We start from the raw sequence: 26,924 nt of genomic DNA on the forward strand, positions 1-26,924 counted from the left end.
TGTGAGTGGCTGTGTGTGTCTGTGTGTGTGTGTGAGTGGCTATGTGTGTCTGTGTGAGTGTGTGTGTGAGTGGCTGTGTGGGGGGGGTTTCTGTGGGTGTGTGAGTGTTTGAGTGGGTGTGTGTGAGTGTGTGTGTGTCTGTGTGTGTGAGTGGCTGTGTGTTTGTGTGTGTGTGTGAGTGGGTGTGTGTATGAGTGGATATGTGTCTGTGAGTTTGTGTGTGTGTGTGAGTGGACGTGTGTCTGTGAGTGGGTGTGGGTGTGGGTGTCTGAGTGTGTGAGTGTGCGTGTGTGAGTGTGTGTATAAGTGGGTGTGTGAGTGGGTGTGTGTGTATGAGTGTGTGTGTGTCTGTGAGTGTGTGTGTGTGTCTGTGAATGTGTGTGTGAGTGGCTGTGTGTGTGTGTATTTGTGAATGTGTGTGTGAGTGGCTGTGTGTGTGTGAGTGGCTGTGTGTGTGTGTGAATGTGTGTGTGTGTGTGAATGTGTGTGTGAGTGGCTGTGTGTGTGTGTGTGTGAATGTGTGTGTGAGTGGCTGTGTGTGTGTGAGAGGCTGTGTGTGTCTGTGTGTGAGTGTGTGAATGTGTGAGTGGCTGTGTGTGTGAGTGTCTGTGTGTGTGTGTGTGTGTGTGTGAATGTGTGTGTGAATGGCTGTGTGTGTGTGAGTGTGTGCCTGTGAATGTGTGAGTGGCTGTGTGTGTGTCTGTGAATGTGTGTGTGTGTGAGTGTGTGTGTGAGTGGCTGCGTGTGTGTGAGTGTGTGTGTGTGTGTGTGTGTGAATGTGTGTGTGAGTGGCTGTGTGTGTGTGAGTGAATGTGTGTGTGAGTGTGTGTGTGAATGTGTGTGTGTGTGAATGTGTGTGTGAGTGGCTGTGTGTGTGAATGTGTGTGTGAGTGTGTGTGTGAATGTGTGTGTGTGTCTGTAAGTGGGTGTGTGCGTCTGAGAGGCTGCACTAGCGTTGGTCCTGACTGGAGGCTTCCCTAAGCCAGCCCGCACCCTCTCAGAGGCTCCTGCTCTGGAACCAGTCACATGCGCACAGACACACATGCATGCATAGACACAAGAGCAGACACACACATGCATGCGCACAGAGACACATGCACAGTCACACATGTATGTGCACAGACACACATGCATGTGCACAGACACGTGCCGACACACGTGCGTGCGCACAGAGATACACACAGACACACATGCATGCGCACAGACACATGCACAGACACATGCACAGACACATACATGCGTGCGCACAGACACATGCATGCACAGACACACGCATGCAGACTCAGACACAGACACATTCCCTTGGGCTGAGCCTCTGGAGGGAGTGAACATCTGAGCATCCTGGCTCTGCTGCCTCCCTCCTGGCCCTGGGTGGGAAGTCCTCGGGAGACTGGCTGGGGATCAGGCTGAGGACACTTGGGAGGGGGGGAAGGGGCCCGCAGGAGCAGAGGGCACACCCCACCGTCCCTCCCACAGCGGGGCGCCCGCTCCTCCCTTGCCTCCCTGGGGTTTCCAGAGGAATTCCTCCTCTCCTAATCTGGAGCCCCCCCTTTCCCCCCTCCCCCCCGCGGCAGCGGGGAGCCCCTCCTCTGATCCCCCCCCCCCCCCGCCTCCGTCCCCCACCTCTTCCTCCCAGCTCCTCCCCCCATCTCCTCCCTCCCCCCCAACCCCCTACCCGCCAGGCAGTGGTGATTGGCTGTGGGGAGCAAGGTCCCCAGCCCCGCCCGGGGCTCTGGCTGGAGCGGAGCGGTACCCAGGCGGGAGCCCCGAGGCTGTGCTCCGCTCCAGAGGGAGCGGTGCCGGGAGCGGGACCCGGAGAGCGGGCTGCCGGCCAGGGAGGCGCAGGCCCGCGGAGAAGGCACCGCTCCCCAGCCCCGCATGGGAGCCCGGCGCCCATGGAGCTCACGCACACCCCACTCGCCGCCAACAGCTCCTGGTCCCCCGGCTGGGCCTGCGGCCTGGGCCTCCTGCCCCTGGTCTACTACAGCCTCCTGCTGGGCCTCGGCTTACCAGGTGAGGGGCCCAGGTGAGGGGGCCAGGTGACGGGGCCAGGTGACGGGATACCAGGTGAGGGGGGGGCAGGTGATGGGGTACCTGGTGAGGGGTACCAGGTGAGGGGGGCCAGGTGAGGGGTGCCAGGTGAGGGGGCCAGGTGAGGGGTACCAGGTGAGTGGTGCCAGGTGAGGGGGGCCAGGTGAGGGGGTACCAGGTGAGGGGGTACCAGGTGAGAGGTGCCAGGTGAGGGGGGCCAAGTGAGGGGGTACCAGGTGAGGGGTGCCAGGTGAGGGGTGCCAGGTGAGGGGGGCCAGGTGAGGGGTACCAGGTGAGGGGGGGCCAGGTGAGGGGGTGGAGCCCTAAGAGCGCTCGCCCTGCCAGGGACCCAGGCTGTCCACCTCCTCCTCGCAGTCCGTGGCTCCTCTGAGAAAGTTTCAGCCTAAAAGGCAACTGCGGACGTGTTTGTTTGTTTGTTTGGTTGTTTGTTTGGGGGGTGCGTGGCGGCGGTGCTGTGGGTTGGAGGGTGCTGGTGAGTGTGTCCGCCTCCTGGGACTGAGGGGTCAGGGGGGCGCTGTGCCTGACCGCACAGCTGGACAGATGCCCGATGCGGGCAGGCTCCGCTGGGGAAGGAGGCGTTGGGAGGGGCAGGACTGGGCACCCCTAAGGACCGCCCGGCCAGCTGGAGAGGGAGGGGGTTCTGGGACGAGGCAGACTGCGGACACCCGGGTGTGAGGGGGGAGGGGGGGGCCGCAGGGGCAGAGGGTGCTCCGCCAGAGCAGGGGTGCAGAGCGGGCGCCCCCAAGGTGCCACCTGGGCCGCAGCCTCCTTGAGGACCAGCCTCGCTGCTGGCTGTGCTGCCTGTCCATCAGCAGCTCTGTAGGCAAACACCACATCCTAGCATCCTCTCCAAAGTGCACGGGAGCTCCGCTGGATCCCGGGAGCTGAGCTGGGGGTGGGGCTCCTGGGCTCTGAGAGACACCCCCCCTCCAGCTGGCTGCTTTCAGAAAGGTTCCCAGTGAGCACCTGCAGGAGATGGGTGAGGGACATCCCTGTGCAGACTCGGATCCTAGCACCCCCTGGGATCCCAGCCCCCCCGGGATCCCAGCACCCCCCCATCCCAGCACCCCCCCATCCCAGCACCCCCCAGGATCCTAGCACCCTCTGCCCTCGGGATCCCGGCACCCCTCCCTCCCCTCCCCGCCCCCCCCCCCACTCCAGTTTGAGACCCAGGCTTGGAAGCTGTGTCTGAGAGCCCATGTGAGGTTTCCATTCCAAACCTTCACCTGGGTAGCCAGGTTCCAGAACCATGACTTGGACTTCACAGAACTAAGGCTGCCTCCCCACCACGCCCTGCCCTGCCCAGCCAGCGGTGAGGTTTTATTGCTAACTGATGGCCGGACCCTGGAGCGGCTCTGGGGAGCTCTCTTTGGGGAGCGGGCCTCTCAGGAGGTCGCTGGCCTGGAGAGGAGGCGGGTCCCTCTCCTCTGAGCCCTCACAGGGGAGAGGGTCTCCCCATTCCTCCCTGCTGGCTGAGCAGCCACCGTCTCTGGCTGTTCTCCTGCAGAGCCAGTCAGGGACAGACAGGCACAGGGAGAGGCTGGCCAGAGCAGGGCCTGCGAGGGGAAGCTCAGACCTTCAATCACCCCACACCTCACAGCCTGAACCCCATGTCAGCGGCGCCTTTCCCACCCACAGTATTGGCACCTACTCATGCCAGGCACGGACTCCACAGGCTGGGCCAGGGCTGGAGACTTTAAGAGTGCAGAAGGAAGGAGGGCCTTGGACTGAGATTAGAGAGTGAAGGATAGTTCTGTGTTTAAACACCCAATAAGTGTTAGGATCACCTACGGTGTGCCAAAGGGACCCAGGGCGCCCTGGAGACTCCTGGGTTCACAGGGGTACACTTATGGCGGTGGGCACGGGGACCGCATTTTAGAGATGATTGACAGGCCGCTCACATAAAGGTCATGGGCTGATGATGGTTGTTTGTTTACTGTGCGAGGTGGTTTGAGGTGAAATCCTTGTTAAGCTCTTAAAACCACGGGCGGCCGGTCTGCGGGTGCGGAAGGTGCAGTGCAGGGAAGCAGCCTGGTGCTGACCGGTGGCCTTACGTGTCCTGTCCTGTCTCCACACGTGTGAACAGGCTTCCTGAGGCTGCCGCCCGAGCTGCAGCGAGGAGCCGGGCAGGGAGGTGGCGGGAGCTGGGCACTGGCTCAGGCCTCCGGCCTCCAGTGCTGATGCCATGCTGTGACCAGAGGCTGTCAGTGTGAGGAGGAGGCAGCGGGTAGCCCACACTGAGGAGAGGAGCCCTGGCTCAGCACCTACTCCCAGCGCTGTGCTCACTGTAGCCCGCTCCCTCCCCATCAACCCCCACATCCCCACACCCACATCCTCCCTCCCCACCCCACCCCCAATCACCCCCTTCCTCCCACCCCCCCACTCACACCCTCCCTCCGCATCATCCCCCCCACACACCCTTCCTCCCCACCCCCCCACAAACACCCTCCCTCCCCATCATCCCACACACACACCCTCCCTCCCCACCCCCCCCACACCCTTCCTCCCCACCCCCCCACAAACACCCTCCCTCCCCATCATCCCACACACACACCCTCCCTCCCCATCATCCCCCCACACACCCTTCCTCCCCACCCCCCCACAAACACCCTCTCTCCCCACCCCCCCACAAACACCCTCCCTCCGCATCATCCCCCCCACACACCCTTCCTCCCCACCCCCCCACAAACACCCTCCCTCCCCATCATCCCACACACACACACCCTCCCTCCCCACCCCCCCCACACCCTTCCTCCCCACCCCCCCACAAACACCCTCCCTCCCCACCCCTCCACTCACACCCTCCCTCCCCATCATCCCCCCACACACCCTTCCTCCCCACCCCCCCACAAACACCCTCTCTCCCCACCCCCCCCACAAACACCCTCCCTCCCCACCCCCCCACACCCTTCCTCCCCACCCCCCCACAAACACCCTCCCTCCCCATCATCCCACACACACACACCCTCCCTCCCCACCCCCCCCACACCCTTCCTCCCCACCCCCCCACAAACACCCTCCCTCCCCACCCCTCCACTCACACCCTCCCTCCCCATCATCCCCCCACACACCCTTCCTCCCCACCCCCCCACAAACACCCTCTCTCCCCACCCCCCCCACAAACACCCTCCCTCCCCACCCCCCCACACCCTTCCTCCCCACCCCCCCACAAACACCCTCCCTCCCCATCATCCCACACACACACACCCTCCCTCCCCACCCCCCCCACCCTTCCTCCCCACCCCCCCACAAACACCCTCCCTCCCCACCCCTCCACTCACACCCTCCCTCCCCACCTCCCCAAACTCCCTCCCTCCCCACTCCCCCCACAAACACCCTCCCTCCCCACCACCCCCCACTCACACCCTCCCTCCCCATCACCCCCCTACACACACACACACCCTCCCTCCCCATCACCCACCCCCACCCACCCACACACACACCCTCCCTCCCCATCACACCACCCACACACACCCTCCCTTCCCATCACCCCCCTACACACACACACACACCCTCCCTCCCCATCACCACACACACACACACACACCCCCTCCCTCCCCATCACCCCCCCCACACACACACACCCCCCACACACACACACACCCTCCCTCCCCATCACACCACCCCCACACACACACACACACACCCTCCCCATCACCACACACACACACACACACACACACACACCCTCCCTCCCCATAACCACACACACACACACCCTCCCTCCCCATCACACCACCCCCCCACACACACACCCTCCTTCCCCATCACCACACACACACACACACACACACCACCCCCTCACACACAAACCCTCCCTCCCCACCACCCCCCACTCACACCCTCCCTCCCCATCACCCCCCCACACACACACACACCACCCACACACACACCCTCCCTCCCCATCACACCACACACACACACACACCCTCCCTCCCCATCACACCCCCCACACACACACACCCTCCTTCCCCATCACCACACACACACACACACACACCCTCCTTCCCTATCACCACACACACACCACCCACACACACACCCTCCCTCCCCATCACACCACACACACACACACACCCTCCCTCCCCATCACACCCCCCCCCACACACACACCCTCCTTCCCCATCACCACACACACACACACACACACCCTCCTTCCCCATCACCACACACACACACACACACACACACCCTCCCTCCCCATCACCCCCCTACACACACACACACACACACACACACACCCTCCCTCCCCATCACCCTCCCACACACACACACACCCTCCCTCCCCATCACCACACACACACACACACACACACACCCTCCCTCCCCATCACCACACACACACACACACACCCTCCCTCCCCATCACCCCCCTACACACACACACACACACACACACACACACCCTCCCTCCCCATCACACACCCCCACACACACACACCCTCCTTCCCCATCACCACACACACACACACACACACACACACCCTCCCTCCCCATCACACCCCCCCCACACACACACACCCTCCTTCCCCATCACCACACACACACACACACCCTCCTTCCCTATCACCACACACACACACCCTCCTTCCCCATCACCACACACACACACACACACACACACACACCCTCCCTCCCCATCACCCCCCTACACACACACACACACACACACACACACACACCCTCCCTCCCCATCACACCCCCCCACACACACACCCTCCTTCCCCATCACCACACACACACACACACACACACCCTCCTTCCCCATCACCACACACACACACACACACACACACACACCCTCCCTCCCCATCACCCCCCCACACACACACACCCTCCTTCCCCATCACCACACACACACACACACACACACACACACACACACACACACATACCAGGAGCAGTTAGCACACACACACACACACACACACATACCAGGAGCAGTTAGCAAACTCTTCCTCCACTCCTGCGCCCCACCTCGCTCTGCTGGGTGTGAGGTGACCACGTGGGGCTTGGGGACATTGTTGAAAACAGAGATTTTAATTGAATCCCTTTTCCTGGCAGAGGACTCAGCCCAACTGAGTCCTCTTCATGGTGGCCAGAGGGGGGAACGGAGGGTGGGGAACGCCTGTGAGCTGGGAGGCTGTGACTAGGAGGAAGTCACTTCCCGCCATGTCTTCTGGATGAAGAGGGGGAGCTTGGGAAGAGTCATGTGGCCCAGTCCCTGCCGCCAGGACCTGCCCAGCGGGTGCACGTAACAGGCCGATGTGGGTGCAGGGCCTCTCATGTTGAAGGTCGGACTGGGCTCTGCCACTTGAGGATTCCCAGCTGCTCTGTGCCCGATTTCCTCCTGGAACATCGGGCAGCCGTGCCTGCCTCCGCGCAGGTATTAACGCAGTCACCTGTGGAGCCCTTGCCCCGCGCCTTCACTGCCAGGAATCCTCGCACTGACAGCCTTACGGCTGCACTCAGCGTGCAGATTGCTGGCTTCGCTGGTCCTTATACTTCATCCCTTCCTCCTCCTTGGTAGGTAAGCCAGGCCTTCCTAACTGAGGCACAGGGAGTGGAGCCCACCAGGAGCTGGGCCTCTGGGATAAGCCGTGCACGCAGGAGGCAGTGCTGGGGGGAGGGGCAGTGAGCCCACAGGGAGGAAGGAGCAGAACCACATTAAAGGATGACGCAGAGGTAGTCTACCTCAAGGGCACAGGGATGCAAGGGGAGGCAAGGGGAGGAAGAAGTGGCCACCAAGCAGGTGCCAGTGTTTCCAAACTGCCCGGTGAGGCAGCTCGGCCTCTGACTGGGAGGTGAAGGAGGTGCCTGCCTGTAGCCTGGATGGCATCAGTGCCTGGCACAGGGTAGTCAGCCATTGTCCTCAGCCAGAAGTGGAAGACGGTGACCAAGAGCGGACTGGGCCTCCAGGTGCTCTCTTCCTCCCAGACACATCTTCAGAGAAAATGAGGAAAATGGGGTGAGAGTTAGGCCAGGGGGACCAGAGTGTGAGTCCTGGCTCTACAGCTTGTCTGTGTGCGACCTTAGACAGTGGCTTTCCCTGGTGCAGACGAGCATCTAGACACGTCCCAGGGCTCCGGGAGGCCCAATGGGCTAAGCATGTCACACCTGTTGGGCACACAGCACGCACTCCCTACGCCATTTTTTATCATTTAAAAATGACTTCCTAGGCCCTAGCCCAGTGCTCAGTTCGTAGGAGTATTGTCTTGAACACCAAAAGGTTGCAGGTTTGATACTCGGCGAGGGTGCAAATGGGAGGCAGCCAATCAGTGTTTCTCACATCCATGTTTCTCCCTCTCTCTTTCTCTCTCCATTCACTCTCTCTAAACACACACACATATCCTGTGTGAGAATTAAAAAAGCATATTTCAGGGAAAATTGACTGCTTGTTTTATAACACCAGCTTACCCTAATATCAAATCCAGACAAAGGTATTACAGAAAACTGCGGACCAATACTCCTCCTGAGCATGGACAGCAGACTCCGCAGCAGGGCGTTAGCAGGTCCGTCCAGGAATGGGCCAGGTGGTGACATCACGACGCAGCGGGCTCCGTCCCAGGCACGCCAGGCTGGCTCCGTGTTGGAGAGTCACTCAGTGGGAGTCCCCATGGTAACAACTGGAAGAGGGGATCCCATGATCACATAGTAGACGCAGAGAAGTATTTGACAATAAAACCTCATCAAACTAGGGACAGAGATAGAACTTCTCTGTTGGCAGGTGATGTAATTGGCAAGCTGAGGAAAAGGCTGCTTTCTGATGCAGCTGTGTGTGTCAATGGCCTCACAGGAGAGTTTTGCCAATATTCAAAGAACTAACACTTATCCTCCCCAAACTATTCCAAAAAATCCAAGAGGAAGGCATACTTCCAAACTCTTCTTATGAGGCCAGCATTAACCTAATTCCCAAACCAGGTAAAGACACTACAAAGAGAGAACTACAGGTCATAGATATGCCTGGCCAGCACAGCCAAAGTTTCAGGGAGTCTGAGGGAGGGCGGGCTAAGGATGAAGAAAAGACATACAAAGGGAATAAGCTGGGTTTAGGTGGATCTTCTGTGCCTGGCTGAGACCATAGAACAGATCCAGAAGGCAAGCTGAACCTTTATTTTATAGTCAGAGGTAAACAAAGTAGTGGTCACAATGTTACAATGTTCTTGTGAGTTTCACTTGTTTTGGCAGCATTTGCTTCAGTCCCACAGCCCATTAGCTACTCAGGAAAAATCAGGGAGTGTCATAAAGTCAAGCTTAATTATGCTAAGAATGTTGTGCCCTCTAAGCTGGGACTTGTTTGCAGCTTTGCCAGCAGGTCAGTCCAAGGCTTAACCTACATCTCACCCTTCTTTTATTTTTAAGCCACTATAATGAAAGTAAAGCTTAAACATTAAGAACAAAATTCTGACTATTAAAATATTAACAAAACAATGTCAATGCAAAACCCAATAACAAAACAATGTCAATGCAAAACCCAGACATGGCTATTAATAAAACAATGCCAATGCAACACAACAATAGTAGAGAAATCAAACTACAGTAACATTTTTCTACTAAATGAAAGTCTCTTTGCTGATTTTCTCAGAGTCTTTGGACGTGGCTGTGCAAGAGTTTGCAGAAGACTGGCAGCTAACCAATGTTAGCATATCCAGAAACATGATTGAGGGAGTAGCTCCCATATCTTGCTTTTCTACCATCTACTGGGCCTCAGTTGTTAACTTCTTCAGTTGACCCCATGTTGGCACCTCTGTCTCTTGTGTAGCTTTGTCATCTTCCTTTTTCGCTTTGCTGCCATCAGGGCAACTCTCAGTCTTTTAAATGATGAGACAGGAGCTTCTCTGGGTCCATTGTGGTGACACACATAACACTCTGGCAACCAAATTGGCTGTGCTGCTCTTTCTGAAAAGATACAAACTCAACCTCTTCCCCACATCATTACTGGATATGGTCCAAACCATTGTCCAGGTTGTACATCCTTCCGTCAGGCTAACCCCGAAGAAGCAATTGTACAGGAGGCCCAATGCCTTTCGGCTGCATTACGACCCTCTGCATCATAATTCAAAAATTTAAAGTATGAAGAGCATGACTGAGCTTGTTTTGAGGTGACATATAACACCAGTCTCCCCCTTTCTGTTTTATTAATTTCATTTTAAGATTACTGTTGCTTGACCTGATACAGTTGTATGACAAATTTGATATTGCTGACAAAAATGCTGAAAAACAGAACTAGCATATGTGGGTCCATTGTCTGTCTTTAGCTCTAAGGGAGGATCTAGTACCACAAAGGCAGCTAGGCAATGATTAATTACATGCTTGGCACTCTCTCCCGTTTGGGGAGTGGCAAAGATAAAGCGGGTGCAGGTATCTACATTAACATGTACCCATCTATGCTTACCAAACTCCAGGATGTGGGTGACATCCATTTGCCAAATTTGATTAGGTTTAAGACCCTTAGGATTAACCCTCAACAATTGTACAGGGCAATGAATTACACACTGAGAGCACTGCTTAACAATTTGACGAGCTTGCTCCCAAGAAATATGGAATTGTTTGTGTAAGGCAGCAGCCTTTTGATGATACAAAGCATGGGAGGACTGGGCAAGAGAAACCAGGGTAGCCTCTTGCATTACAGCAAGGAGGCGATCAATAGCATCATTGCCTATAGCTAATGGACCAGGGAGACCTGAATGAGATCGGATCTGATCAATAAAGCAGAGAAACTGTCGTTCTCTAATGACTTTTTGAAGGTTGAAAAATACATGGAAGAGTTCCTCCGAATTAGTGTGCCCTATAGTAGCCGTTTCAATTAGTTTGGCCATACTTACCACAGAGGCACTATCACTAATGGGTTCCAAGGCAAAATCTGTCAAGGTATAGGTAAGAGCTTGTATTTCTACCCATTGTGCTGAAACATAAGGGTTTTGAAAGACCTTTGCTCCCCTCCTGCAGTAGATCCAGCCTTTCCAGAACTGGATCCCTCTGTAAAAATGGTTAGTGCCTGAGATATAGGTTGTTACTTCACTGTCTTTGGGAAGGTAAAGGTAGTAACTGAGAGAAACTTTAAAACCTTATTTGCTGGACAATGGTTACCAACCTGTCCAGAGAAGTTGGCCATGCTCTGAGGCAATACTTTCAATTGATTCCTCTTTATGGGCTCCTTAAAATTTATTGCAGGGACACTAAATGCCAATCTTTTGCAATCCTCGGGATGGAGAGGGATAGTAAGAAAACAGTCCTTAAGATCTAAGGCCAGTAAATAATATTTCAATGGGATACCTGTTGGAGATGGTGACCCTGACTGAAGGGGCCCCATAGTCTCCATGGTTTTATTAATTGCCCTTAGGTCAGGCAATAGTCTCCATTGACCAGACTTTTTCTTCATCACAAATATGGGTGTGTACCATGGACTGACTGTGAGTGGGTTCAATATGCCCTGCCTCAAGCTGTTCTTGAACCAACTCTTGTGCAACTTTTAACTTCTCTTCTAATGGGGCCATTGATCAACCCAAATGGGTATCTGCAAGCCAGGTAATTGTGGCTGCTGTACGCTGGGTTGGAGAGACAATCGAAGCCCTTGTGGAAAATTCTGGTAACCTAATCCCTGCCTCTCCTTTTGAGTGGACATTGGGATAGATAAAGGTCTCCCTTGCTGATTCTTTCCTGCTCCTCTTACAAGGTTGAAATCCTTGAATAAGCATTTGAGATGTCACAATGGAACTGGGACTTGTTATGAAAACTCTCATCTGCTCTATAATATCTCAACCCCGTAAGTTAACAGGCAAATGTAGCAATACATAAGGTTGAAAATAGCCTGTATTTCTATCTGGATCTTCCCACCAAAGGAGTTGTGCACTCTACAAGGGTTGGGTAACATGCCCCACTCCTTGCAATTCGGAAGCCTGGGGTTTAAAGGCCAGGCCTGCGGCCAGAGTCCGAAATCAATGACTGACATCAGCTCCAGCATCTACAATCCCTCTAACAGACTCCCACTGATCCTCAGTTCTAGCTCAGGCTGGCCCTGCTTAATTAATCTTGCCCAGTATTCCCCATCACTGGACCCAAAACCTGCTGCACCACGGGTCAACCGGTTAAATGCCGCCCTTCTGGATAGGAGGGCAGAAGGAGAATTTGTGCTATTTTTGTTTCTGGTAAGACTTGAATTATACAATAGTATTAATTGTTTGTGCCATTACTTTAATTTCTCCAGTATAGTCCTGATCTATCACCCCGGCAGAACCTTCGATGTTAAACTACTCCTCCCTAAAATTAGTCCCATCATGCCTGCGGGAAGGGGACCATACACTCCCATGGCAATGGCCTGAGGCCCCATCTCTGGGGTTAGCACATATCGGGAGATGGGACTGAGGGCCAATCCTGTGCTTCCCGGGGTGGCATGGTAGAGGTTTCGAACAGTTTGTTTGGGGACCGAACCGGCTGGAAAGACTGCAATGGGGTTAAAGATAGGGCCCCTACTGTTTGGTGGGGCCTGGGCTGTGACCACTTGAACTTTCCCTGCCTAAGGGGTATTACATTATCGTCAACGTCAGCCTTGGAGCGGCATTCACTCACCCAATGCTTTCCTCTCCTGCATCTTGGACACAATCCAGACTGCTTGTTTCCACTTTCTATAGCCCTTTGACTTCTGCTTATAGCATTACAGTCATTAGCAAAACGCCCTGTCTGCCAAGTTAAAGCAGCCCCTTTCCTTTTCTGTTGACCAGCGAACAACATCCCCTTCAATGTGGCAGCTAACGCTGCTCCTTGAACACAGGCTGGTCCAATGTCAGCACATACACGGATGAGGTCATGCACAGTACCATTCTTCCTGCAGGGACGTTTGACATACTCCATTTGCATTTTCAACAGCTAATTGCTTCACTAGTATCATTTCTCAGGGTCAGCCACAACCCTGCCTACGGCCTGGAACAAGCGAGCCACAAAATCCTGATATGGCTCCTCAGGGCCTTGCCTAATTTTGCGTATGTCTAAAGACTTTTCCCAGCTGCCTCCAGGCTTTGGTGGCACATACATTTATTTGCTGATAAGCTTGCAGGGGGTATACTAACTGAGCGTACAAAGCCCCATGAGGTCCAGTGCCCATGAGCATAGTCATTGTAATGGGTACATGTGCTTGGTTTCTGTTAGCCTGCTCCTCACTAAGCTCTGCCCAGTTAGATTTCCATAATAAGTAATCTCCAGGTGGGAGACAAGCCTTCAAGACAGTATTCCAGTCACTATGAGCCATTGCTTCCTTAGATACTGTATCTAGTAACCCCAGCACAATGGGGGAAGTCAGTCCATATATAGAACTGGAAGTCTTCAACTCCTTCAACGGAGGCAGCAGAGGTGCCGATGGTGGAGTTGGGAGTCTCTGGCAGCCTTCCCCCATCTGTCTCCATTCCCCTGACACATTCACCCACTCCCCTTCTAGAGTGGGTTCTAGACAGTCCCAAATCAGGGACCACAGATTGAAAGAAGAAGCAGGCATTTCCTCTGGACCTTCAGCTATATAATGATCTCAAAGTTGTTTCCTACCTTCTCCCATGCCTCTATATTTACCTTTTCTTCCTCAGAAAATCATGGGCAGGTTTTACTCACAAAATCCAAAAATTTGAAAAGCTGTTCATACCTCACAGAACAGACCCTTGCTTGGAGCATAGCCTTAAGAATGGATATTCAGACATTCTTTCCCTGTAATCCTGAATTTCCCATGTTTTACACCTAGCGAGTACTAAACTGCACTCCTTGCCTTCCTTTTTGATTTCTGCATGTGCTTCACTGGAGCATCCTTTCACCTGACAATTGCAGTTCCCTGATACTCGGGCTCACATTTGGCACCACTTGGGCTGAACTCATCCCCTCATTGGGCGTAACTTGTATCGTGCCAGCACAGCCTGAGGGAGGGCTGGCAAAGGATGAAGAAGAGACAGACAAAGAGAATAAGCTGGGTCTAGGTGGATCTTCTGTGCCTGGCTGAGACCATAGAACAGATCCAGAAGGCAAGATGAGCCTTTACTTTATAGTCAGAGGTAAACATGGCAGTGGTTACCATAGTTACAATGTTCTTGTGAGTTTCACTTGTTTTGGCAGCACTTGCTGCACCTCCCACAGCCCATTAGCCACCTAGGAAGCATCTAGGGAGCATCATAAGGTCAAGCTTAGTTATGCTAAGAGGGCTGTGCCCTCTAAGCTGGGACTTATTTGCAGCTATGCCAGCAGGTCAGTTTGAGGCTTAACCCTATAACCAATCCCTACACATAGATGCTAAAATCTTCAAGAAAATATTAGCAAATCAGGTCCAGCAATATATTAAAAAGATCAAACACCATGACCAAGTGGGATTTATTCTGGGGATGCATGAATGATATAATATTCCCAGATTAATAAATGTGATGTATTATATAAACAAGTTGGAAGACAAAAAATCACATGATTATATCAATTGATGCAAAAAAGCATCAAAATCCAATAGCCTTTTTGATAAAAACTCTTAACAAAGTGGGAATAGAGAGATCATACTGAAACATAATAAAGGCCATATATGATAAACCTACAGCCAACATCATACTCAATGGGCAAAACCTAAAACCAATTCTTTAAATACAGGGATGTCCATTTCACCACTCTTACTCAACATAGCAATGAAAGTATTATCCTCAGTGATAAGACAAGAAGAAAAAAATAAAAGACATCCAAATTGGAAAATAGGAAGTAAAACTGTCACTATTTGCAGATGGCATGGTATTGTATATAGAAAACCCTAAAGACTCCAACAAAAACTGAATAGATTTAATAAATGAATTCGGCAACATAGCAGGATACAAAATCAACACAAGAAATCTATGGCATTTTTATGAACTATCAGAAAGAGAAACTGAAAAAACAGTCCCAATGACAATTGCAACAAAAAATATTAAGATATTTAGGAATAACATTAACCCAGCAGTTAAAAGATCTGTACTTTGAAAACTACAGGATGTTTAAAAAACAGATAGAGAAAGATATAAACAAGTGAAAGAAAATACTGTATTCATGGATTGGTAGAATCAACATCATTAAAATGTCAATATTGTCTAAGGCAACTTACAGATTCAATGCAATCACCATTAAAATATCAACAGCATATTTCACAGACCTAGAAAAAACACTCCAAAATTTTATATGGAACAAAAAAAGATCCAAATAGCCACAGCAATCCTGAGAAAGAAGAACCAAGTTGGAAGGATCACAATACCAGATTTCAAGTCATACTACAAAAACACTATAATCAAAGCAGCCTGATACTGGCACAAGCACAGGCTTATAGATGAGAACAGGGACCTCAGAAATGAACCCAAACCATTATGCTCAATTAATATTTGACAAAGGAGGCAAGAGCATACAATGGAGTAAAGACAGTCTCATCAATAAATGGTGTTGGGATACCATCAATTTATATCACACACAAAAATAAACTCAAAATGAATAAGAGACTTAACTGTAAGTCACGAGACCATAAAAATCTTAGAAAAAACGATAGGCAGCAAAATCTCAGACATCTCTTATAGCAATATCTTTACCGATACAGCTCCCAGAGCAAAGGAAACTAAGGAGGAAATAAACAAATGGGACTTCCTCAAAATAAAAAGCTTCTGCACAGCAAAAGAAACCATAAAAAGAAAAACAAGAAAGGCCAAGCATGGGAGAACATATTTGCCAATGCTATCACTGATAAAGGTTTAATCTCCAACATCTACAGGGAACTTACACAACTTAATAAAAGGAAGATAAATGATCCAATAAAAAATGGACAAAGGACCTAAATAGACACTTCTCTAAATGGACATACAGGAGGCCAAGAGACATAAAAAAATGCTCAAAGTCACTAATCATCAGAGAGATGCAAATTAAAATCACACCTATCAGAATGGCTACCATTAACAAAGGAAAAGTGTGATGATGTGAAGAAAAGGGAGCCCCCAGTACAATGTTGGTGGGATTGCAAACTGGTGCAGCCACTGTGGAGAACAGTATGGAGTTTCCTCAAATAATTAAAAATGGAACTGTCATTTTACCCAGTGATCCCACTTCTAGGACTATATCCTAAGAAACCTGAAACACCAATCGGAAAGAATGTATGTACCCCATGTTCATAGCAGCACAACTTACAATAGCTAATATTTGAAAACAGCCTAGGTGCTCATCAGCAGATGAATGGATATAAAAGCCATGGTACATTTACACCAAAAATTACTATGTAGCAGTAAAAAAGACAGAAATATTATCCTTTGAGACAACATGGAGGGACCTGGATAGTATTACGTTAAGCAAATAAGCCAGTTAGAGAAAGACAAGTATCACATGATCTCACTCACATGTGGAATATAATTAACAAATAAATTGACAAACAAAATAGATCCAGAGATATAGAACCATGAACAGACTGAAGAATTTCAGAGAGAAGTCATGGGTGAGGGTGAGAAGGAGAGAGATCAACTGGGGAACGTATATGCATACATGTAGCTCGTAGACACAAGACTTGGGATGGGGAGGTCTGGAGTGGGTCACTGGGGCAAGAGGGGGAGACATATTAATACTTTCTACAAAAAGAGAATCTTTATAAAGAACAACATTTAAAATGTTTATTTTTAAGCGAGGATAGGCAGGTAAATTCTCTCCCCTCCTCACACCTCACCTACACAATAAAAATTGAGTTGCCTCTTTTTTTAAAGTAGATTTTTGTGATGAAACAATTCCCCTGAAAATATCTGTCATTTTCCAAGGTTCCCTTTTCAGCCATAACTTGGCTCCATTTCATCTAAGGACTCAGAATGCGGTTTAGACAGTGAGTGTTTACTGACCACCTATCACATGCCAGGCTCTATTCCTAGTGCTTCAAAGGCGTCATCATTAATAGACATTAACATTAATGTAGGGCTGGCCAATATGCAAAGTGAATTGCAATGTCCAAAGATCGGACTTTGTGCCTCACCATCTGGAACTCACCTTCCTCCTTCTGGGAGCCGATATGCAGTGTGCTCAGACCGCATGTCCGCTTCTCCATCATATGCACGCACTGAGCATCTCCTGAGCAGAGGACCTTGACCAAGGACCGGGGACAAAGGGGTGAATACATGTGCTTCGACATGTGTACTGTCCAGTGGGAAAAACAAGTAAATTAAAAAGTGTTATTTGTACCATGTGAAATTGTCAATAGTTGGCCACTTCTTACCTTTTAAATATCCATTTATGTGATTCAATCTTGTACCCTACAGTATAAAACTTTGCTGTCCTGAAGAAAAGCTTGGGATGACATAAGAGTCCCAAAGCAGGGGCCCAATGCGGCATCTACACCTCCTCACCCCATCCCAGATGCAGCAGTATCCCTGACTGAAAGTTGGATAGCACGATTGCTGGTGGAAATAATGGTCATTTACCAAAATTATAACTAACTCCTTGAGTGCTTACCCCCTGTTGGGCACTGTTTCAAGCACTTTTCATAAATTAACTAATTTAATCCTTCTAACCACACTGAATGGATGCTGCTATTACCCCATTCCACAGATAAGGACAATGAGGAATATGGTTAATGGTCACGTGGCTTAAGGTCAGGCTTCTGACCCTGACATCAGCCTGTGCTCCCATCTGCTCAGAACACTGGTTCCAAGACCACCTAGGTGGGTGTTTCTAGGAAAGCCTGGTCTCTGATTGTGAAGTAGAGATGGGTGAGAGCCACCAGCGCCTCAGGGATGGAATCGCAGAGGCTGCCCATGCAGAGCCAGAGGTGCATCTTCACACCAGGTAGAAAGGAGGGCAGCATCTGGTCCCATGGGGCAGCCTGGGCCAGACCTGGCTGTTCGCACTGGTAAGAGCTAGAGCTGACAGGAGAACTTCGTGGAAGACTCGTGGGACTGTGAGCAAAGCTTCCTGGAGAGCTGGTGTCTGTGCAACCACAATTAGGAAGGAGGCCACTTGCTACCTATGCTCAGGGTGTAGCCCTGGGCAGCTGTTGTGTGTGGAATCCTTTCCCACACCATTGTCAAGCCAGCGCTGTGTGTATTGGGCTTGGGTCCCCCTGAAGCCTCTTGCTGATTCCAGTAACACATTGACAAATGCTCTTGAGTTTTCTAAGCATATTATTACATTACTAGTAGCCCTGCGCACGAATCTGTGCACCAGTAGCTCGCCAGTAGCTCGCTGCCACCCTCCAGTACCTCTCTGCCTGCTGCCCCGCCCTCCTGTAGATCCCCCTCACCCCCTCCTCCTGCCTCCTCTCATAGCTTGCTGCCCTGCCCCCTCCTATAGCTCTCCACCACCCGCTTGTAGCTCACTGCCTCACACTCCTGCTGGTCCATGATCTGATCGTTACGCAGTCGGTCATTACGCTTCATGGCGTAACAACCATTTGCATATTACATCTTTATTATATAGGATGTGCACATAATAATTATTATTATGCCTACTTCCACAGTTACAACTCTCATTTTAGCTTCCCATCTTAGCATTTTGGCTAACCTGTAGGTTTGGGTTCTTCACTGGTAGCATTAGTGTTTAGTATTAATTAAATTCATTTACCATAGCATTTTATTAAACTGGGGGAGGTGAACTGAGTTTTGTTTAAATGCAGGCAATTGAGTGCCAAGAGGCCACGGTAGGAGCAAGCAGCCTGCAGGAGCTTGGGTGGAATATGGCAGCCGCTAGGCTCAGATGCTGCGCCAAACAGTTGTCAAGCACCTACTCTGTGCTAGGCATGGTACTGGCCATTAAGGACGTGGCCCCAAACACAGCAGACACAGAACTGCCCACTCAGAGCTCCCATGTCAGGATGACCCCAGAGCTTCCGTGCCAGGATGACCAAGGAGAGAGAGGACAGAATGCATCTGAGAGGCATTTGACTAGAGAATCTGCTGCACATGGCCTTGCAGTGAGGCAACAAAGCTTACTGAGAATCTCCAAGATCTGACTGTATAAGCTTCTAAAATGTGTGATAATCTCTTCACCTAGAAAAAGGACATGAGAGCAATGAGATGATAACTTTTTAAAATTTATGAATGCTTTGAGAATATGGGTTGCAAAGAAATTAGCACATATTTTAATTATCTGCTCTCTCACTGTTGACCCCAGTCAGGGGACCTCTGAACTGTCTCATGATGTCTAACATTTGCCTAACTAAACACTTCCAGTTTGTAAAGCTCACCCGCCCCCATTGTCCCCCTCAGTCCCCACAACCTCCTCAGGGGGTTTCAAAGCAATTTCCCTGAGGTTAGCACACTGGGTTCTTGGGTTTTCACGTCCTTTTTCCCCACGACCCACACACCAGCTATGCCTCTCACACACAGCGTGCTTCCCAGAGTCCTTGACTTTGCATAGCAGTTCCCTCTTCCAAGAGAGAAACCCATCCCTCTGTGTTCCACCATGAAACCCCTGGTCACCCCAGGGATCCAGCAAGGCAGGAAAGGCCTTTGCGTCCTGGGTAGTGGGAAGGCACAGAAGGCCCAGGCAGCCTGGAGTCAGAGCAGCCAACAGTATGCACATCAGGGTGGCAGCAGGCCACAGGTGCAGGTCCTGCCCTGCAGCTGACTTGGGTGTCACCGGCAGCAATGCATGGGTGGGCCTGCATGCAGCTCAAGCCTTTGTGACGTCCTAGCTATTACTCTTGTGGGTCTCTCAGCCTCGTCCTAAATGCCCACCTTTAGGAAAGAACCCAATAACATCCACTTTCAAAGTAAAGCAAGCAGCAGTGGCTACTAAGCATAAAAAATGTATCCAGGCTTCTGGCATAGAATACAGATTGCTAAATAGAAGCTATTACTTTTATGATTAAGACCACTTGGTTGGAGAAACCAAGACAGCAGCATAGATAAACACCTGAACTGCTGCCTCGCACAACAATTTCAAAGCTACAACTAAATGACAAAATGAACAACATTCAGAACTACAGGAAGGCTGGCTGAGTGGAAATTCTACAGCTAGAAGGAAAGAGGAAAGCACACTGAGACTCAGAGGAGCTGCAGAAGGCAGCATGTGTGGAGAAGACTGGCAACTGAGTATGCAGTTGGCTTTCTCAAGTGGGAGGGAGACAAAAGCTCCCGACTGCACTGAACTCCAGTTCCAAGAGAGACTCTGGGGACCCAGACTCATTGGGGGAGAAACTGGACTGTCAGGCAACAGGTGAAACTTGAGGGCAGCTTTCTCTCAGAGGTGCTTGCAGTAATTACCTCAGGACACTGAGACCCAAGGGCAGGACTGATGGGAAACCTATGCTGTCTGCTCTGCCCTGAGACTCTGCCCCATCCAAGCTGAGGACAAAGGCTTTTGCAAGTCTTGTCTCCTAAGAGTGTCTCCAGCACAGAAGTTCTCCCAGCATAGACATAGCTGATCCTCACAGCCAATTGGCCTGAAAGTCAATTCCTCCCAGTGATACCAACAACAATCAAGACTTAACTACAAGACTGTTCACACAGCCCACAAAGGGGTGCACTCAGAATGTCCACCTCAGGTAATTGGGGAGGCTGAGCCACTGGGCCCTATAGGACACCTACTACACAAAGCCACACTATCAACTCAGGGAAGCAGCCAAAATGTGGAGACAAAGAAACAGATCACAAGTGAAAGAAATGGAGGAAAGCAAATGACTGGATATAGAGTTCAAAACCACACTTATAAGGTTTTTCCAAAATTTTCTAGAAAAGGCCTATAAATTTAGTGAGACCCTCGAGGATATGAAAAAGAACAAACTAGAAATTAAGCATACATTGACTGAAATAAAGAATAATATACAGAGATCTAACAGTAGACTAGAGGATCAACAAGAATCAAGTCAAAAATTTGAAATACAAAGAAGCAAAAAACACTCAACAGGAAAAGAAAAAAGAATCCAAAAAGTTGAAGATAGTATAAAAAGCCTCTGGGACAACTTCAAGTGTACCAACATCAGAATTATGGGGGTGCCAGAAGAAGAGAGCAAGATACTGAAAACCTATTTGAAGAAATAATGACTGAAAACTTCCCCCACCTGGTGAAAGAAATAGACTTACAAGTCCAGGAAGCACACAGAACCCCAAACAAAAGGAATCCAAAGAGGACTACATCAACACACATCTTAATTAAAATGCCAAGAGCAGAATACAAAGAGAGAACATTAAAAGCAGCAAGAGAAAAACAGTTAGCCACCTACTAGGGAATACTCATATGATTGTCAGCTGATTTCTCAACAGAAACTATGAAGGCCAGATGGGAGTGGCAAAAAATATTCAAAGTGATGAATAGCAAGAACCTACAACCATGATTACTCTACCCAGGAAAGCTATTATTCAGAATTGAAGGGCAGAAAAAGAGCTTAACAGATAAGAAAAAGCAAAAGGAGTTCATCACCACCAAACCAGTATTATATGAAATGTTGAAAGGTATTCTTTAAGAAGAGGAAGAAGAAAAAGGTAAAGATAAAAATTATGAACAACAAACACATATCTATCAACAAGTAAATCAGGGGCATAGAAAGGGAATAGACTGACAATTCTTAGGGGGGTGCGGGAAGAGACTGGACAAAAATCGTACACCTATGGATAAGGACAGTGGGGAGAGAGGGTAAGGGCAGAGGGTGGGGTAGGAACCGGGTGGAGGGGAGCTATGGGGGTGGGGGTGGGAAAGAGGAACAATTGTAATAATCTGAGCAATAAAGATTTATTAAAGTTAAAAAATGATTAAGACCACTTATCTTATGCAGGAGAAAGTATAGACCCCATTATCATCTTCATCACTGTTGCTGATACTGCTGCCATGATTGTCTACATCCTCACTTATTTCTAACTAGAGGCCTGATACATAAAGATTCATACAAGAATAGGCCTTCCTTCCCTTGGCTGCTGTCACCACCTTTGCTCCAGCTAGAGCCACCTTTTCACTCTGGCCTGGAACTGCCTTTCCACCTTCTTATGTTACTCAGAGGCCTGGAGCAGCTGGGGTGATGTGGAACGCAAGCATCCCACCCCGCCCCTGGCCGCTCATGCCTGTGTGAGTATGCAAATTAACCCATCTTTGTTGGGTTAATTTGCATACTCACTCCTGATTGGCTGGTGGGCATCACAAAGGTATGGTCAATTTGCATCTTACTCTTTTATTAGTGTAGAAGGGAAATGCCCACCTTCTTTCCCCACTAACATGGTCCCTATCCTCCTTGAAAATTATGTGGGAGGAGTCTGTTTTGTCATAGACAGGAGGAAAGTAAAGTGGCAGAGTCATCAATCTCTCTTACCCAGGGTGGGACAAACTGAGTCCTGGAGGCCAGACAGAGTGGATGTGAAAGTACAGGAAGGGGAACTGAGTAGGCAAAGGCCCTGAGGCAGGGAGAGTGGGGTTTAGCCAGGACAGAGGGTCCACAGGAGTGAAATGGGTGCAGAGGGGAGCAGAGGCCACAGATGGTGTCTTCTATGCAGCCCATACTCTCCTAAACCCTTTGTGTGCATTTACCTACTTACCAATTACACACCCACCAGGCGGGGTGGAGGCTGACCCACTAGGGCTGCGCTCTCTCTGTCCCTCCCAATGTGCACAGGTGGGTGTTTAGAAGTTTCCAAACATAAAACCATTTCTGTATAACTAAGCCTCCTTAGACTGCATGTTACCGGGCCGTGTGCATTGGCTGACGTCACAGGCGTCACTTTTTCCAACCAGAGCAAGCGCTTCCTGAGGTGCCCAGGAGATCAGATGTGTTCTGGGCATGTCCTATCCCTACCCACCCACACCCCGGTTCAGGAGCTGCCCCGCAGCGTCCTCTGTGCTGGGGGAACCCGGCCCCGGGGACAGTGTCCACCCTGCGGCCTCCGGTGCAGCGTCTATCACATGCAAGGACCTCCCGAGTGGCGTGGAGGGGCCCGGGCATCTACCTGCCCGGAACGCAGGTCTGTGCTTTGTTCCCAGGAGGCCGTGAGCAGAGACCTAGGCAAGGTGGCCGTGAATACGGAGCGGTTGTGAGGCTGCATGGCGAAGGCATTCCTTAGAGGGAAAGGACGTTTGAAAGCGCTTGATGGACAGGTTTGGCAGCACCGTCAAGCAGGGTCCGCCTGGGCTGAGAAACAGTGGTGAATACATAGAAAGTTCCTCTCTGGGGAGACCCAGCATCTATTTGTTCCTGCCTCCCAGCTGGGGGGCAAGGTGGGTGAGGTACCTGGGCATGGCTCAGTGGAAGAAAAGAGGTTGAAAATGAGGTGCTTTTCTAAGTCAGGGGACAGGAATCCTTTCCTCCCGCTAAGAACCTTTCTTCTGACCCAAATCAGCAGAGCAGAGCTCCGCACGCCTTAGAGGCAGGGGAACAGAGGCGCCTGCTCCCTCCCCACCCACTCACTCTGTGGCTCTGGGCAAATCACCTAAAAACACAAGCCTGCGTCTCCTCCTCTGTAGCTGGGATGTGGGAGTGATTAAAGCCTCCTTTCTCTTCCCTGATTACCAAGCTCATTCCCACCTCATTCCCACTTACCGTTCCCACTGCCCGGAATGCTTTTCCCACACATATGTATGTATCGTGTGTGCATATATAAACACACACTGGCATGTCTGTGTATCTGTGTGCATCCCTATGTGTGTATATATGAACAGATCTAGAGATATATAGATGTGTGTATATCTACTTGCAGAGATATGACTACACAGTATAGGCATGTATATGAATGAACAAACTACAGCACATTTACACACAGCAATGCCATGGGGCTGTTAAAAGGGGTGAGAGAGATCTGCAAGGACCCAAAAACACTCAGGCCTCCAGGGCCAGTGCTGAGTGGAAAAGCAGCTGGATGTGGCCTCTCTAAAGGAAGTGAGAGCAGACAGTGTGGCCTAAGACTCAGCACTGTGGCTGCCCCTACAGGAGCTAGAGGAGGCGGGAAAGGATGGGGAAGAGGAGGGAGGGAAAGAGTGGGACTGCAGGGCCCCAACCACTGTGGCTCAGTGGATAGAGCGTTGGCCTGTGGACTGAAGGATCCCAGGTTCGATTCTGACCAAGGGCACGTGCCTCGGTTGCAGACTCCCAGGCCCTCATCAGGGCAAGTGCAGGAGGCAGCCAATCAGTGTCTCTCTTACATCAGTGTTTCTTTCAGTCTCTCCATTGCCCTTGCACTCTCTCTAAAAATCAATATAGAAAATACTTTTGGATGAAGAATAAAAAAAAAATTTAAAAATATATTTAAAAATAAAGAATTGGACTTATGGGAGAAATGGAGGAGGAAGAGAATGAGCCTGTGGGAATTTAAGAGAACTTCAGCTGTGTGGATAGAGTCATTTCTTTAAATTAAAAATAATAATAATAATAATTTTTTAAAAAGAGCTGAAGCAAAAATGACAAATCGTTACAGTTTGTTTAACTTGAGTGCCCTGGAGTACGTATATTTCAAGACATATTTTACATGCAAACTATTGCTTAATATTTTAAAGGGAGGGAGAGAAAGGAAAAGAGATTCCAGCCCGATTCCAGCTTTGCCACTGGACGTCAGACAGAGGACCTGGGTTCTGCAAGGCAGGGTCTCACAAGGATGTGAGTTCGGGCTGCCCGGGGAGCTGCATGGCATCCAGGGCCCTTGCCCTGTGGTGGCAGAATGCTCCCCAGCGCCTTCCCAGAGGCCGCCCTATTCAGAGACATTTGTTTTCAAAACTGATCAGCAATCATGTGGATGCAGCTTCAAACAAATCTGACCCCAGAGAAATCACATGGCGCTGCTATCCCAGCAAAAGCTCGTGCCACCCTGCACGGACACGGGCCAGCTCAGGTGGTGTCCGGGCAGAGGCACTGGGTGTTTGGAGGGAATGTACTTTCTTGTTATTTTAAATTGTGTGCCATGTGTGTAGGTCACTTACTCAAAACACACACACCACTTATTATTTAGTATCAATATTATTATTTTTAGATTAATTGAAAGGTCATGATCTTCCCCACTTCTTACATTCTAAACCCACTTAAAGGAGGGCCCCGAGTCCAAAGGGTTCTTACTGGTGTACAATCAGTCTCCTACCTGAGCACACACAGCCCCATATGGCCTCGAGGTCAGACACAGGAGGGGGGCAGGCTCGGTGCTGGGTGAGTCCCGGGACCTTACTCACTGGCGGGAGGCTGGGCAGGTTCCCTCAGCTCCTTGGGCCCCGCACCCCCGCCCATCCGCTTTCTGGGAGGAAAAGTAAACTGCCACCTGAGCATGAAACTGTCAAGAGCAGCGCCCCAGCCTCAGCGTGCGCTCTGCAGGGCACAGGTGACCGATCCAAAGCCTGGCTGTCCCTCCCCTCCTGCGGAAGGCGGGCGGCGTGTGCAGGGCCCTGCGGCCAGCGAGGCCTCCGGCTCCCGGTAAAGCAGGTCCTCCTCTCCCCGCAGCCAATGTCCTGACGGTGGTCATCCTGTCCCGCCTGGTGGCGCGCAGGCAGAAGTCCTCCTACAACTACCTCCTGGCGCTGGCCGCCGCCGACATCCTGGTCCTCCTCCTCGTCGTGTTCATGGACTTCCTGCTGGAGGACTTCGTCCTGCGCACGCGGCTGCCCGCGGGGCCCAGCCAGCTGCTGGGCGCGCTGGAGTTCTCGGCCGTGCACACGTCCACCTGGCTGGCCGTGCCGCTCACCGTGGACCGCTACCTGGCCGTGTGCCGCCCGCTGCGCTACCACGCCGTGTCCTACCCCGCGCGCGCCCGCAGGGTCATCGCGGCCGTGTGCGCCGCGGGGCTGCTCACCGGCGTCCCCTTCTACTGGTGGCCCGACCTCTGGGCCGAGGGCCGCGCGCGGCCCCCCGCGCACCACGCGCTGGTGTGGGCGCACTGCGCCGCCGGCTACCTGCTGCCCTGCTCAGTCTTCTGCGCCCTCAACTGGGCCATCGTGCGGCGGCTGCGGCGGCGGAGCGCGCTCCGCCTGCGCGGCTGCCCCGCGGGCCGCACCACGGCCATCCTGCTGGCTGTCACCGCCGCCTTCGCCGCGCTCTGGGCGCCGCGCGTCGCCGTCCTCCTCGGCGGCCTGTACGGCTCGGGGGGCCGCGGGCTGGCGCGCGCCGCGGCAGGAGTGGCGGACATGCTGGCGCTGCTCAACACGGCGGCCAACTTCTTCCTCTACTGCTTCGTCAGCCGCCGCTTCCGCACGCTGGCCGCCGCCACGCTCCGCGCGCTGTTTACCTGCCGCCCGCAGCCCGCGCGCCGACCCGGCCGCAGCTTCTCCATCACCAGCAGCCCCTGGGTGTCCCCCGCCAGCTCACACTGCGTCCAGATGCTGGTACACCAGTACGAGCGGGACGGGCAGGGGCCGGCCGCCTGCCAGAGCATCCCTGTGACCCCGCCATCCATCCCAGAGACTGCCTGCCTCCCTCCGCTCAGACTGCGGGCCAGAAAAGATAGAGAAGAGCGAAGGCCATGAGTCTCGTTCCCACTGGTGCCATCGTTTTCACAAAGGCACGGTGACAGCAGAAGTCCCTACCAGTTCCAAGGTCGTGACACCCTCCTGTGGCCAGCAAGGACGGGAGCAGAGAAATGTGTGCAATGGTCTGTGATTTGGCCTTTGTGCCGGCCATACTCACCACACCGTATGTGGCACACGAGCCTCAGGACCCCTCCGGAGCCCCTCAAGCCCTTCCCCGGAGCTCGCTGCTGACCAATGTGGGATTTCCTGGGTTGCCCTTGGTCCTGGAGAAGCGGTGGTTTTGGAGTGGCCCAACACATCTCGCTGCAAAATGACTCTGTGAGAACGATGGTGTGAACCCCAACCAGGCCCTGGCCAGAGCTTCTTTGGAAGGACTCCTAACCGACATCATTCTACCCTCAGACTTCCAGGTCTGAGGATCAGTCTTTCTTTACCTTTGATGTGGACATTTTAGCCATCTCCTTCAAAGCAGAGACCCTGCCTGGTGCATGGCAGGAGAGGGCGCTTTCTTGAGCCCA

General features: G+C 51.6%; 1 protein-coding gene across 1 annotated transcript; it reads left to right on the plus strand.

Moving 5' to 3' along the window:
* Window positions 1-1,895: 1,895 nt before the first annotated feature.
* On the plus strand, window positions 1,896-26,403 carry GPR139 (G protein-coupled receptor 139; the record flags this gene model as incomplete). The annotated part of the gene is made up of 2 exons (XM_084880832.1): window positions 1,896-2,013; window positions 25,385-26,403. 2 exons carry the CDS (start codon window positions 1,896-1,898, stop codon window positions 26,401-26,403), a joined length of 1,137 nt encoding a protein of 378 aa, XP_084736958.1.
* Window positions 26,404-26,924: the final 521 nt, after the last annotated feature.

Source organism: Pipistrellus hanaki (genome assembly GCF_964339955.1).
Source record: "Pipistrellus hanaki genome assembly, chromosome: 4".
Classification (NCBI taxonomy): Eukaryota; Metazoa; Chordata; class Mammalia; order Chiroptera; family Vespertilionidae; genus Pipistrellus; species Pipistrellus hanaki.